General features: G+C 24.9%; 2 protein-coding genes across 2 annotated transcripts; both read left to right on the forward strand.

The window, feature by feature from the left end:
- Positions 1-8,791: 8,791 nt before the first annotated feature.
- LOC114176300 (uncharacterized) lies at positions 8,792-10,421 on the forward strand. The gene is made up of 3 exons (XM_028061287.2): positions 8,792-8,958; positions 9,042-9,481; positions 9,700-10,421. The coding sequence occupies exons 1-3, from the start codon at positions 8,886-8,888 to the stop codon at positions 10,240-10,242; spliced, it is 1,056 nt and encodes a 351-aa protein (XP_027917088.1). The 5' UTR covers positions 8,792-8,885; the 3' UTR covers positions 10,243-10,421.
- A 2,365-nt stretch (positions 10,422-12,786) lies between these two features.
- On the forward strand, positions 12,787-13,590 carry LOC114178004 (uncharacterized). The gene has a single exon (XM_028063665.2). It carries the CDS (start codon positions 12,825-12,827, stop codon positions 13,356-13,358), a length of 534 nt encoding a protein of 177 aa, XP_027919466.1. The 5' UTR covers positions 12,787-12,824; the 3' UTR covers positions 13,359-13,590.
- Position 13,591: the final 1 nt, after the last annotated feature.

Here is a 13,591-nt window from a genome sequence, read left to right on the forward strand (position 1 = left end):
TATCAATTATAAATATAATTATCATTATTATTAAAAATCATTATTATTATTATTAAAAACTATAATTATTATAATAGTCATTATTTTATTGTTATTAACTTATATGATTAATATGATTAGTGGCAGATCAAAATATTTGAAGAGTATATTCAAATCTTATATATTGAATCATTATCACTAATATAATAAAAGTATATATAATTAAAAATTTTCTAATATAATATCTTTCATTGGATATTTCCATATTTGAGAACGTTTTTCTATAATTATTTGTCTAATTATTTGAATTAAAAAAAATAGTTAATAAAATTAATAAAATGATAAAACAAATAATTTTTTTATTAATTATTTAAATTTAACAAATAATATTTAAATGCATAAAATTGTAAAAACAAAATAGGACACAAAAAATGTGGATACTTTTATATATATAGTTATTGTGTTATTATTATTATTATTTTTTTTTCCACCACAGATATTATTATAACAATGTTATTATTATTATTATAGTTAGACACACATCTTAATTTTATTTACTACGGGATCATATTATTTCAATCATTTGTCCTTCTCACTTGTTGTACTGTTAATGCATATTTTTATATATAATTATAAATTATTATCGTTAACATTAGTCTTAATATTCGATTGACATTAATATTTACAGCATAAACATTATTATTAGTTTGTTATTATTGGTATAATTATTATTTTTATTATTATTATTACAATTCATAGTGGTGTTATTATTATAAGTATTTTTTAATTATAAAAAATGTTATTATAATAAATATTTTTGTTAACTAGATTTTTAATCTTTTTCAAATTTTATAATTTATAATTTATATTAATATTATTATTAGTATTTTTAATAGTTAAATAAACATCATAACAATTATATTATTATTCTAAAAATATTTGAAATAAAACAAAAAATAATAAAAATACATGCACGGGTTAAGATTATTATAATTATTTCGTAAATCAATTAATTGCACGTGATATCAATTTTATTTATTATACTTAAAACTGAAATAATTATCGTATCACTTATATTTACTACTTCATTACTTTAATAATAATATTTACAACACTATAACCTAATTTTCATGATATATCATTACATAATATTTTCACAACTTTATTATTTTAATATACAAAAATAAAAAAAATACAACCCGTGTCAGTCTATTAGTTGAATTTAAATCATTGACTTTGACACGTGACACATGACTGAATTGACACGTTGACAATTTTTAAAAAAATTAAAATTAAAAAAATAAGAAAAATCACAAAGTGACACGTGATAGTCACTACTCATCACCGTTATTTATTTAAACTCTATTAGCCAAAAAAAAACTAAATTGAATAAAATTGACAAAAATTGAACAAAAATTGAAAAAAAAATATTTTAACTTATTTTAAACATATCGATTATATTTTTATAAGATATTATATATTTGTTTATATATTATTAAATTTACTTTTATTGTTTATCTATGTATAATGTGTGTTTTTTTGCTGAATAATGATATAAACAATTAGCAGTCAGAGAGAAAGTAGATTTGATATATTGATGTCATATTTGAAAAAAATTAATAAAAGAAAATAAATTAAGTATTTTTTAATAATAGGTGTTATTATGATGAAATACTATACTGCTAGTCAATCGCGTGATTTATTTCCTTAAGAAAAACCAAAAGAAAAACCAAAAGGCTGACAACACGTACCCGCTTATCAATGTTCCACTTCTTCTGGGTTACCTCTATCAACGGTTCTAAAATTCTAGAAAATCTATTTGTTAACCGTATTTTATTTGATATTTTTTAACACTTTAAATAATTAAGAATAATGACTGTCATATTTTCTTATTTTTTTTAAAATGTTTACGTGTCACATGTTAGGTCAATATTTTATATTCAATTTGATCATTATATTTGCAGTTATTTTTGTTCAATTTAATCTCAATTTTTTAAAATTGAATAATTTTGTCCATCTTCAAATTGATATCAAATTTAATTCTTATATAAATATTGTAATGATATTTTTAATAAAATTCAAATTTTTATTAAATATTTTTGTTTAGATTACAATTAGTTTAAAATTAGAACGAAAATTGTGAAGATGGGGACTAATTTTAAAATTTTAGATATATGTTGTTATCCTTAAAATTTTCATTCTAATTTTAAAATAATAGGAACCTTCAACCAAAAATATTTAATAAAAAATGTGAATTTTAAAAAAATATCATTATAAGTTTTATATAAAAATTAAATTTGATATCAATTTTGAAAGAAAAAAAATTAAGATTAAATTGGACAAAAATAACGAATATAGCGACCAAAACTATTACATATTAAGAAGATAAGAAAATCTATTACATACTAAGAAAAGAAGTTATTGTCCAAATTACTACATTACCCATTTTCTTTTATTGACAAGTGTCACAAAAATTAATTTTTTCATCATTTTACAACTTTGGTACAAAAGGATCCGAGTTCAAATCTTACAAAAGTCGATTTGTTTTTATTTTTTCATTTATTTACTTCAATTATAATATTAATTATAAGTAATAATATTATTTTTTATATTTTTATAAATATTATTTTTAGTGATAATAGTAAAATTATTAATAATTATTGTATCTATTACATATTAAGAAAAGAAGATACTACCAAAATTACCACATCATCCATTTTCTTTTATTAACAAGTGTCATAAAAATTAATTTTTTGGTCATTTTAAAACTTTGGTACAAGGATCCGGATTCAAATCCTACAAAAATTAATTTATTTTTATTTATTTATTTATTTATGATTTCAATTATAATACATATTAAAAAAAGAAGATACTACAAAAATTACTACATTATCCATTCTCTTTATTAACAAGGGTAACAAAAAATTGTTTTTTCATCATTTAAAAACTATGGTACAAAAGGATCCAAATATATTTATAAATATTATTTTTAGTGATAATAGTAAAATAATAATAATTATTATATTATTATAATTACTGTCATATTTAATTTAAAAAATTTGGATACCGAAAATATTATATTTTAACAACTATAACTATTATTACTATTATTAATATTATTTTTATTATCCATTATTATGGTTATTATTATTATAAATATAATTATTATTAATATTATCATTATTTATAAACTATAATTATTTTATTTTTATATTATTATTATTATAAATTATAATTATAATTATTATTATTAACTATAATTATCATTATCATTATTATTATCAATTATAATTATTATGATCATCATTAGTATCAATTATAAGTATTATTATCATTATTATTAAAATTATTATTATTATTATTATTAAAAATTATAATTATTATAATAGTCATTACTGTTATACTCATAGTGGCACATCAAAATATTTGAAGGGATCAAAATAATATATCCAAATCTTATATATTGAATCATTGTCATTAATATAATAAAAGTATATATAATTAAATTTTTTCTAATATAATCTCTTTCATTTGATATTTCCATATTTGATAACATTTTCCTATAATAAGTTCTAAAGAAAATTAATATGAAACTTCCCATATATAATTCTTTTAATCTTATGAAAAGAAAATTTTAATAAAGGGTTCTTCTAGTTCAACAATTGAATACTTAATATCATGTTTGAAAATAGGTGAAGAAGTAAATTTGTATTATTTTCATCTTCATGGTATCTTTCCTTGTGTCACTCTAACACAAAAATGAATATATTATCTTATTCTTCATCAATATACCTATTTTAAAATTAAATAAGATTAAAAATTATTTATCAAAATCTAATAAAAACATTGAGATGCATAATTACTACAAAAATATCTATGATTATCAAGTCACATCTAAGAAATGGTTATGTAAAAACACACCGTTCATAACTTTTCTTTCTATATTCATACAAAACTAAATATATAGAAGAACTCAAAAGATGAAAAAAATATTAAATATCAAACTAATATTTTACTGTAAAGAGACATAATATAGTTACATTTTTATCTTAAAGAACGATAAAGAACAAAGAGAACTGATGAAAATTGAGAGTAGGGAAAAACAAAAAAAAAATATGCAAGAGTAATAAATTAATATAATATGCGAGAAACTTAAAATAAGAGAAAACAAGAAAAATATTTCAATATACTTTATTAATTTTTATTATATTTAATTTTACATTTATTATTTATTCATTAAATAATATGTTTTATAAAAGAAATAAAAATCAATATAATTTTTTTTTTAAATTATTTTAAAAATATTTTTTAAAAAAATTTAAAAATTTTGGGGGGCCCTAGCCTCCTATAAACCTTCTAAGATCCATCGATGCTCATATATATGTTTGATTGGTATCCGTATCCTTTATGAGTTAGACATCTTGAACCTATAAATAGGACTCATATTAACAGAAATAAAAAACACACAAAAGTTTCTTCTTCTCATTCTCTATTCTTCCTTTACTTCTTTTCTCTATCATTAGTTTTATTGTTATAACAATTATTATTATCACTATTATTATTATTATTATTATTGTTGTTGTTGTTGTTTTTATTATTATGGTTAGATACACATTTAACTTTTACTTACTATGTATTAGGTAATATTTCAATTTGTCATTTTCATTTGTTCTATTGTTCATTTATCTTTACATTTGAACAATGATTTGAATTCAAAAAAATAGTTACTAAAATTAGTAAAATAATAAAACTGAAAAATAATTTTTTTATTATAAACAATTATTTAAATTTAAAATATAATAATAATGAGGATAAAATTGAAAAAAAAAGACACCAAAGATTTTTATCTTTTTATATATGTAGTTGTATTATTATTATTATTATAATAGTTCGACACACATTTTACTTTTATGTACTAAGCGATCATATCTCAATTACTTGCAATTATGTTTGTTTTGTTGTTCATTTTATTTCTATATTTGTGTAATTATTTGAATTAAAAAAATAGTTAATAAAATTAGTAAAATGATAAAACTGACAAATATTTTTTTATTATGAATAATTATTTAAATTTAAAAAATAATATTTAAATGCATAAAATTGTAAAAACAAAATAGAACAAAAAAATGTGGATATTGTTATATATGTAGTTATTGTGTTATTATTATTATTCTTTTTCCCACCAAATATTATTATAATAGTATTATTATTATTATTATTAATTTTATTTATTACGAGGTCTATTATTTCAATCACTTGTCATCCTCACTTGTTTTGTTATTGATGTATATTTTTGTATATAACTATAAATTATTATTGTTAACATTAACCTTAGTATTTGATTGACATTAATATTTATAACATAAACATTATTATTATTAGTTTGTTATTATTGGTATTATTATTATTATTATTATTATTATTATTATTATTATTATTATTATTATTATTATTATTATTATTATTATTATTATTATTATTATTATTATTATTATTATTATTATTATTATTATTATTATTATTATTATTATTATTATTATTATTATTATTATTATTCATAGTGGTGTTATTATTATAAGTATTTTTTTAATTATAAAAAACGTTATTGTAATAAATACTTTTGCTAAATAAATTTTTAATCTTTTAAAAATTTTATAAATTATAATTTATATTAATATTAATATTTTTAATAGTTAAATAAATATAATAACAATTATATTATTATTCTAAAAATATTTGAAATAAAAAAAATAAAAAATACACTCACGGGTCAAGACTATTATAATTTTTTCGTAAAATTAATTAAGTGCACATTTTATTTATTATATTTAAAACTGAGATGATTGTCGTGTCACTTATATTTACTACTTCATTACTTCAATAATAATGTTTACAACAATATAACCTAATATTCATTATATTTCATTACATAATATTTTCACAACTTTATTATTTTAATATACAAAATAAAAAAAATACAACCATCTATTAGTTGAATCTAAAACATTGATTTTGACGTACATGTGGCATACAGTTGAATTGACACGTGGACAATTTAAAAAAAAATTAAAATAAAAAAATAAATAAATTACAAAGTGATACGTGATGGTCACTGTTCATTATCGTTGCTTATTTATTTAAACAACATTAGAAAAAAAATCAACTTGAATAAAATTGACAAAAATTGAGACTTATTTGAAAAAAAATAATATTAGGATTAAAATTACAAAATTGAAAAAAATTGAAAAAAAAATTTTAACTTATTTTAAACATATTGATTATATTTTTATAAGGTATTATATATTTGTTTATATATTATTAAATTTACTTTTATTGTTTATCTATGTATAATGTGTGTGTTTTTTGCTGAATAATGATAAAAACAATTAGCAGTCAGAGAGAGAAAGTAGATTTGATATATTGATGTCATATTTGAAAAAAAATTAATAAAGGAAAATAAATTAAGTATTTTTTTAATAATAGGTGTTATTATGATGAAATACTATGCTGCTAGTCAATAGCGTGATTTATTTCCTTAAGAAAAACCAAAAGAAAAACCAAAAGGCTGACAACATGTAGTTAGACGATAAACCCGACTTATCAATGTTCCACTTCTTCTGGGTTACCTCTGTCAACGGTTCTAAAATTCTAGAAAATGTATTTGTTAACGTATTAGCATTAAATCAATATTTTATTTTGTTGATATTTAAAATTTATATCAAACTATTATATTTATTTTCATTACTCGTGTCAATCCTAAATTAACCATAAGTAATGAAAAATTATAACTAAACCATTAAAACCTGAAAAATACATTATTATTGCTGTATTTACTTTGAAATATATCTAACAATAAATTTATTTTATTGTCTTTATTTTATGTATATGCAAAAATATTATAAAGTTCATTTAGGCCAAAAAATCATAAAGAAATTATTAGACTTCTAGAACCAGCAGCCAGTGTTAGATGATGCAGTGCAGGAGATAGGTCGGTTGGCAAATTAGGTTTTTGTTTGTCAACCTTTACTCACCACATAAATTGCACGATTAATTAGCAGAATACTTTGGCATAATTGATAGGGGAAGTGATTAAATTTATCAAATACTACACTATCAAATATGTAATATTTAAAGTAAATCTTTCGGAAAAAAAAAAAACATAAGCGTGTACGTAAAGCCATGATTATGCTTTTAAGTGTGCAATTTGTTCCATGTGTGAAGTAAGTTCTGTTCGGAAAAAAAGTGGATTAAGCGTGTTCAGATATCGTTTAGATTAAAAAAATGACGAGATTCGAATGAATTTGAGTAAAAAGTTTGTATAAAATTGATAAAATTTTTATTTTTTATAGATTAAATTGTATTGTTATCACTTTATCTGATGTAGTGTAAATTTAAAATTAAACAAAAAAATAGTTAAAATAAAATTGAAGCTGTTATTTGAAATTAGAAAAATATTTATTATTATTATTATTATTCTTAAGATTTATTTGTAGTGTTGTTATAAAATTATGTTTGGATAACAAAAAAAAATGAAGGTGGCATGGATTACAAAAACCCAATAGGAATAAGTTCACATAACACACTTCGTTGCTGGTAATATAAATCTACTAAAGTAAAGAAAACAATTTAAAAAAATAATTTAATAGAGCTTATCATTTCGATCTTTCAAATGTTGCATTCTCGTGTTGTTGTTGTCAAATAATTAGTTCAAAATTATGGTCAAAATGAACATGCTATATTCCATCTTTGCATCCTATAGTGGATGTTTTCAATTCCCCCACAAAAGTATGTCCAACTTGTCCTCATAAACACAAATAATTTAGCCTATGTCATTCATAATACTGATTAACTTGTTCAGACGCCGTTCAAGAGACATGTGAGGGATTTCCTCATAGAAAGTTTGGCAATGAACAAGAATTTTACCGTCACCCATCTGCATGTCCACTAACATTAGCTTGATGTTAGACCACCTATGTTTTAAGGGATTAATTAACAATTTTGGACAGTCAGGATTATTTTCTTGTTTTTTAAATCTATTGCCAGGGCATTTGGGATGTTATTGTTAACATATCGTAAATGTTTTTGTTGAAAAACCTGATTGTGATTTTATTGATGTTGAAAACCATAAGGCAGAATATGATTATAACGTAAAACTATTATCACATCAACACTTGACCAAGATAAATTGTTTCATATTTTTCGATGTGGTGGTGTAAAAAAATGTGGAATACTTTAGATAATACATAAAGGTACCATAAGTGTAAAAACAGAAAGAAAACATTTTATGATCAAATAATATGAACATTTCATTAGGCAACAAGGCGAAAAAATTTCTGTAATGCATAATTAATTTTAAAATTTTTGGATAGGGGAGATATAACTTTCTCCTCTTAAAAAACTTTTCTGATAGTATTGAAAAGTTTAGCACATTCTATTTTTAAAAAAATTATTCACAAATTAAAACATTGAAATGTATTTTTTGAAATATTTAAATTTTAAAATTTTAAAAATTATCCTAGGAAAAAAATATTTTAAGAAAAAATATAAATTAAAGCTATATTAATAAAATTAAGGTGCATACATAAACATTGGTTACTCAAATTTACACTTTGGGAATACATTTCAAATGGGCTGGTCGCATTAAAGCCCATAATCTCTACTAAAACCACGGGCCGAACATAAACTAGGGCTCAGAATTCAAAATAACAAAGGAGCCAACGGCTAGTTCATTCCGTCTTAATTTAGGTGATAAGCAAATATTCACACGCGCCAACGGTCATATTTGATGTCACTACCATTTTATAAACCCCACAATTGAGTCCTCAAAAACGCCCTACTCTTCTAATTCGCGATATCTTCTTCTCTAATCTCTCTTTTCTCACTGCAAAAGCGAATTTTCAGTTTCAATGGAGACTCCGACATCCACCGCAAGAAGAGTCACAAGATCCCAAACTGCCTCCAACAACATTCCCCTTTCAAGTACGTCATCGTTTCCTAAAACCCCACCACCGTTATCTTTATTTTGTCAGTTATTAATTTTTTTTTCTCTTTTGATTTCATAGGAAAAAAGAACGAGGATTCGGAAATGGCCGTGTCGAAAACCCGGCAAAGAAACGGCGTGCAGAACCAGGATCGGAGCGCCCTCGTTGACATATCGAACGATTCTCCGATTGTGGGGCTTGCAAACGGCAACGACCTTGAAACGCCGTTGTCGTCTATAGTGAAGCAGAAGAGGGTGAAGAATACGCCGGGTTCAGGAGAGGCTTTGCTGAGGGGTCAGGTGAAGACCCTTTTGCAGAAAGTGGAAGAAGAGGCTGTGATTTCGAAACTCACCATGGAAGTTGTTCCGCCCTTTCTTCAACTCGCTAATTCCCCCATGTCACTTCTTGCACCTACTCCTGCGAACACTCCTCAGATTCCCAATCTTTCTGGATCCAATGGTGATGCTTTGGCTTTGGTGTCGCCTCCTTCTTGTGTAATCGAAGAGCAACTGATCTCTAGGGTTAGTCCTTGTTATCTAGTCATGTTTTCTTGCCCCTTTCTGTTTTCAAGAAAAGATTTCCTTTTTGGTATTTGATATAAAATAAACATTTTGTTTACCCCCAAAAAAAATCAGCTTTTTTGTCTTCTTCGACCAAAAGGAACAAGGAACACAGCTATTTGTATTTTGTATGGTCTGGTTTGAAACTAAAGGATGAGGGGGTTTTCTTCTAATGGCAGGTGGTGAATGAAACATTTGAAAAGAACAAGGAGGAGGTTGAAGGTGAGAAGAGTGTGATAACACGATCCTTGCTGTTGGATTTCTCGGACAAGTCGGAGGTGGTTTCTGAATGCTCTTCTGAGGTGACTTATCAGGAAGTGATACATGGGAGTGGTGGATCCACTGAGGATGATGGTGCTTCTGTTTGGTCTATGCAAGTGAATGCAAGCACACATGATGAAGATGAGATGGAGGAGGAAAGTGGCGAGGAGGAAGAAGGGGATTATTATGAGGATGCTGAGGAGGATGAAGAGTGCTACGACAATGAAGATGGTGATGGAGGTTTGTTACTTGATGAACTTTGTGCTGGGTTGAACAACATCAGTGTGAATGAAAAAGGTTGTGGGAAGCACACAAGGTTTGTTTACGACAGTGAGGATGAGCTTGTGGAGAAAGTGGTGGAATCTTGTGGTTCTTCTGATGTTATGCATTTGAAGGGATTGCCAACACCTAAAGGAAAGCACCTTCGCTTCCCTGACGAGGAAGAAAATTGTAGTTTGTGATTTTCATTGATGCTGCTGCTGTGTCTTTCTTGACACAATTCTGCTGTTTTGGTTGATCATTGTTTTGTTCCTGAATCTGTTCAGGAAGTTATTAATGTTGATGATTGGAAGCACATAATGCTACTCCAATGAAATTGTTACTTTTCATTTATCAATAAACTTTGGTGATTTAAAATTAATGTCTGCATACATTTTTGTTTCTGTAAGGAGATCAAACGCAGTGGATAGATTTTATTTTATTTTTTTAAGAGATTTTCTACTATTTGTTACCATTGAAAGATAATTTAACTTTCCAATTATTTGCATGAGTATTTTAAGTATACAAACTATAATTAAAATAAAGACAAACGTTACTATTCTACCATAATTGAAGGAATCCATTTTAAACGTTTCTATAATGTTTTGCATAAAGGCTTTTTTTAATTATATTACATAAAGAAAATATTGACTTGTTATTTTTTAGTTCTAAAATATTTAAAATTATACTTTTTATATAATATTTTCTTTATACATCAACAGGTTATTAGTATAGTATATTCATATTCATGATTATACGAATGAAACATTACAATGATAACAAGACGAATATTAAATTGGACAAGATAGATTCTTGATTTGGATAAAATGTTTATTCTTTATTAAAAGTGTTATTTTCTCTTTCTTCTTTCCTTTATTTTATAACAGTAGATATTGTTTTTGTAGGTTTTGATATATTTTGGATTACCAAAAGAGAATATTATAGAAATTCAGAAAGTGTGAAAGGAGTATTTTATTAAGGAATATGATCTTTAACAAACTTTTTTTTAATAAAGTTTGAGAAAGTTTACTTTTTAACACATTAAACATTTTTCTTCTCTTTCCAAGTCATATTAAATATTTATTTCATCCATTAAAGTATTGTCACGTGCCTAGATCTCGGATAAATGAAAATTTTATTGATAAAACCTTTTCAATTGTAGCCAATATCTTATTACGAATAATTCTGACAACTTCAGGAGAAAAAAGGGCATTCACTTATTACAGAGATGGTGTGATTTGATTCCATTTTTTTTGACCGATTTCGGTAAAAAAAATGGAATAAAAAAACCCCACGCGTGTTGAAGGTGAAATTTGTAAATAAAAAGATTAATTCCTTCTGTCGTGTATCCTCGATTAATGAAGCCTTATATGCTTGAATTTTAGGTGTACTTTGTTAAAAGTTTGTTAATAAAACTGTCAAAACATAATTTTCCTTTCATTAATTATGCTACTTATTATCATGCAAGGGGATTGAAATATGACATCTCAATGTGTAAATGTGTGTGGATTATGTTGGATTGACAAAAAAAAAATGTACCTTGATGTATAGATATAAATTTAGTATGCATAATAGTTGGAAAACATATATTATTGGATATTTTAAACTAGTGTTAGGACTATTTAAACATAATATGTGTTGAACATAATATATCACTTAAGTTATGAATTATTATTTAAGCAACGTTTAATTAGTAAATTAGTATGTTATCGTTTAAGTCATAGATGCTTAAGTGAGATATAGCTTAAGGGATGACTTGAGACGTGAGGGAGAGATAAGAACAATTTTATTTTCTTTAAAATAAATGAACTCAAAATGAAAAATCATATTATAGTGTGATGAGAGAGATACATTATAACTCCACAAGACATAATATTAAGTATGAAATATATTTTGAGAAGAAAATATCTATATTTCATTATTAATAATCTAATTAAATAAATAAAATATTGGGTGATGAGAAATTGAACAAAATTTTTATATTAACTCTTATAAAAGACATCGACTCTCACAACTTGTGTTTTATTGAATTTTAAATGTGAATTTTTGAATTGTTGGATAGAAGTGATTCAGTCACAAATTATTGTGTGTATGTTTAAGAGGATGTGATATAATTGATATATGTATGTGTTGTTTATATGTAAAATAATTAATTTACTCTTATGTAGTGAGTTTACACCTAATAGAAGGAAAACTAGGCATATATAGTTAGATATTTTAATTTGTCTATATGTATATTTGAACATTGTTTTGGAACTTAATCTTCGGATAATTTGTATTATATATTATATAGAGGTACATTAGGGGTAAGATTCCTTAACTAATTAAGGGAAAACTAGAAGGAAACCTCTCAAATTCATAATCAAAGCACTTAAATTAGCTTTTTCCACCAAAAACTAAATATTCAAGAAAAATATTTTGAAATGAAAAAGAATGTAATCAAAGTTTTAACTGATTATTATGAATACAATAAACGTTTTTTTTTTTTCCAATTTCATATATTTTAGGGAATCAGATTTTGGTCCTAGTATTTTTCAATTGACGGATTAAAAAACATGCTTAAAGTTACTACTTAATGGTATTTTTTTTTAACCATCATAAAATTAAAGACAAAACTAAAAATGCACATAGTTTTTTTGGCGTTTAAAGATCAATTCATCGGATTTAAAAAATCACAAGAAATGATGATGTCCCAAAACCACAGCCCAACCCAATAAGAGTGACGGGATTATAAAAGGGGAAGTGGATAAGCAAAATATAACCACACGTTACATTCTAGGAAGCCATGGAAACCATCTCTATCTCTCCAAACTCATCTTCCCTCACCGTTCTCACTAGACGTTCACTGCCATTAACAAGACACACCCAAATCTTCTTTCCCCACCGTCACGCTTCTCTCAGTTTCAACCTCATATGCTGCACCACTACTGATAATAATAGTAGTAGCAGCAACACAAGCAATGATGATGCAGACTCAGTTCAAGCACCAAGTGCAGCACCAGTTAATCCTGTAGAATTGAGCTTCCGGAGAAGATCAAGAAGGCAAGCTAGAAGACAGAGGGAGAGGGAAAACGACATGCAATCTACAAACAGAAGGGTTGAGAGTCCCCCCAAGAAATGGGAAGACATGACTTTGAGTGAGAAAGCGGTGGAGCTTTATGTGGGAGAGAAAGGTGCTCTCTTTTGGCTCAACAAATTTGCATATGCTTCAATCTTCATCATGATCGGAGGGTGGATCTTGTTCAGGTTCGTGGGTCCTGCATTCAACCTTTACCAGCTCGATGGGCCTCCACTCTCCCCTACTGATGTGTTCAAGTGATTCCTCTCAGGTTTTCATCTTGATGAGTTACTTACTCAAAATGCTTTTAGCATCTCAACTCATCTACAGTAATGTTTCTCTGCTCTCTCAAAAAAGATTGCCATGTTACTTAGTGCTACTGCTTGGGACAGATATTATATGTAAAATTCAGGGGCGCGCGCAAAAACCAGACATTTTTGTTAGAGTTGCAATGCCGCATCATCTTCTTTTATAGTATACAGACATTTTTTCAG

Source organism: Vigna unguiculata, chromosome 3 (assembly GCF_037176805.1).
Source record: "Vigna unguiculata cultivar grain cowpea cultivar isolate G323 ecotype 2 chromosome 3, ASM3717680v1, whole genome shotgun sequence".
Taxonomy (NCBI): Eukaryota; Viridiplantae; Streptophyta; class Magnoliopsida; order Fabales; family Fabaceae; genus Vigna; species Vigna unguiculata.

Excerpts from the sequence above, each read along its gene's own strand:
- LOC114176300 (XM_028061287.2), top strand. The coding sequence starts at position 8,886 with ATGGAGACTCCGACATCCACCGCAAGAAGAGTCACAAGATCCCAAACT. Across the intron at positions 8,959-9,041 it reads CAACAACATTCCCCTTTCAA|GAAAAAAGAACGAGGATTCG; the intron begins GTACGTCATCGT and ends TTGATTTCATAG. Across the intron at positions 9,482-9,699 it reads AAGAGCAACTGATCTCTAGG|GTGGTGAATGAAACATTTGA; the intron begins GTTAGTCCTTGT and ends TTCTAATGGCAG.
- LOC114178004 (XM_028063665.2), top strand. The coding sequence starts at position 12,825 with ATGGAAACCATCTCTATCTCTCCAAACTCATCTTCCCTCACCGTTCTC.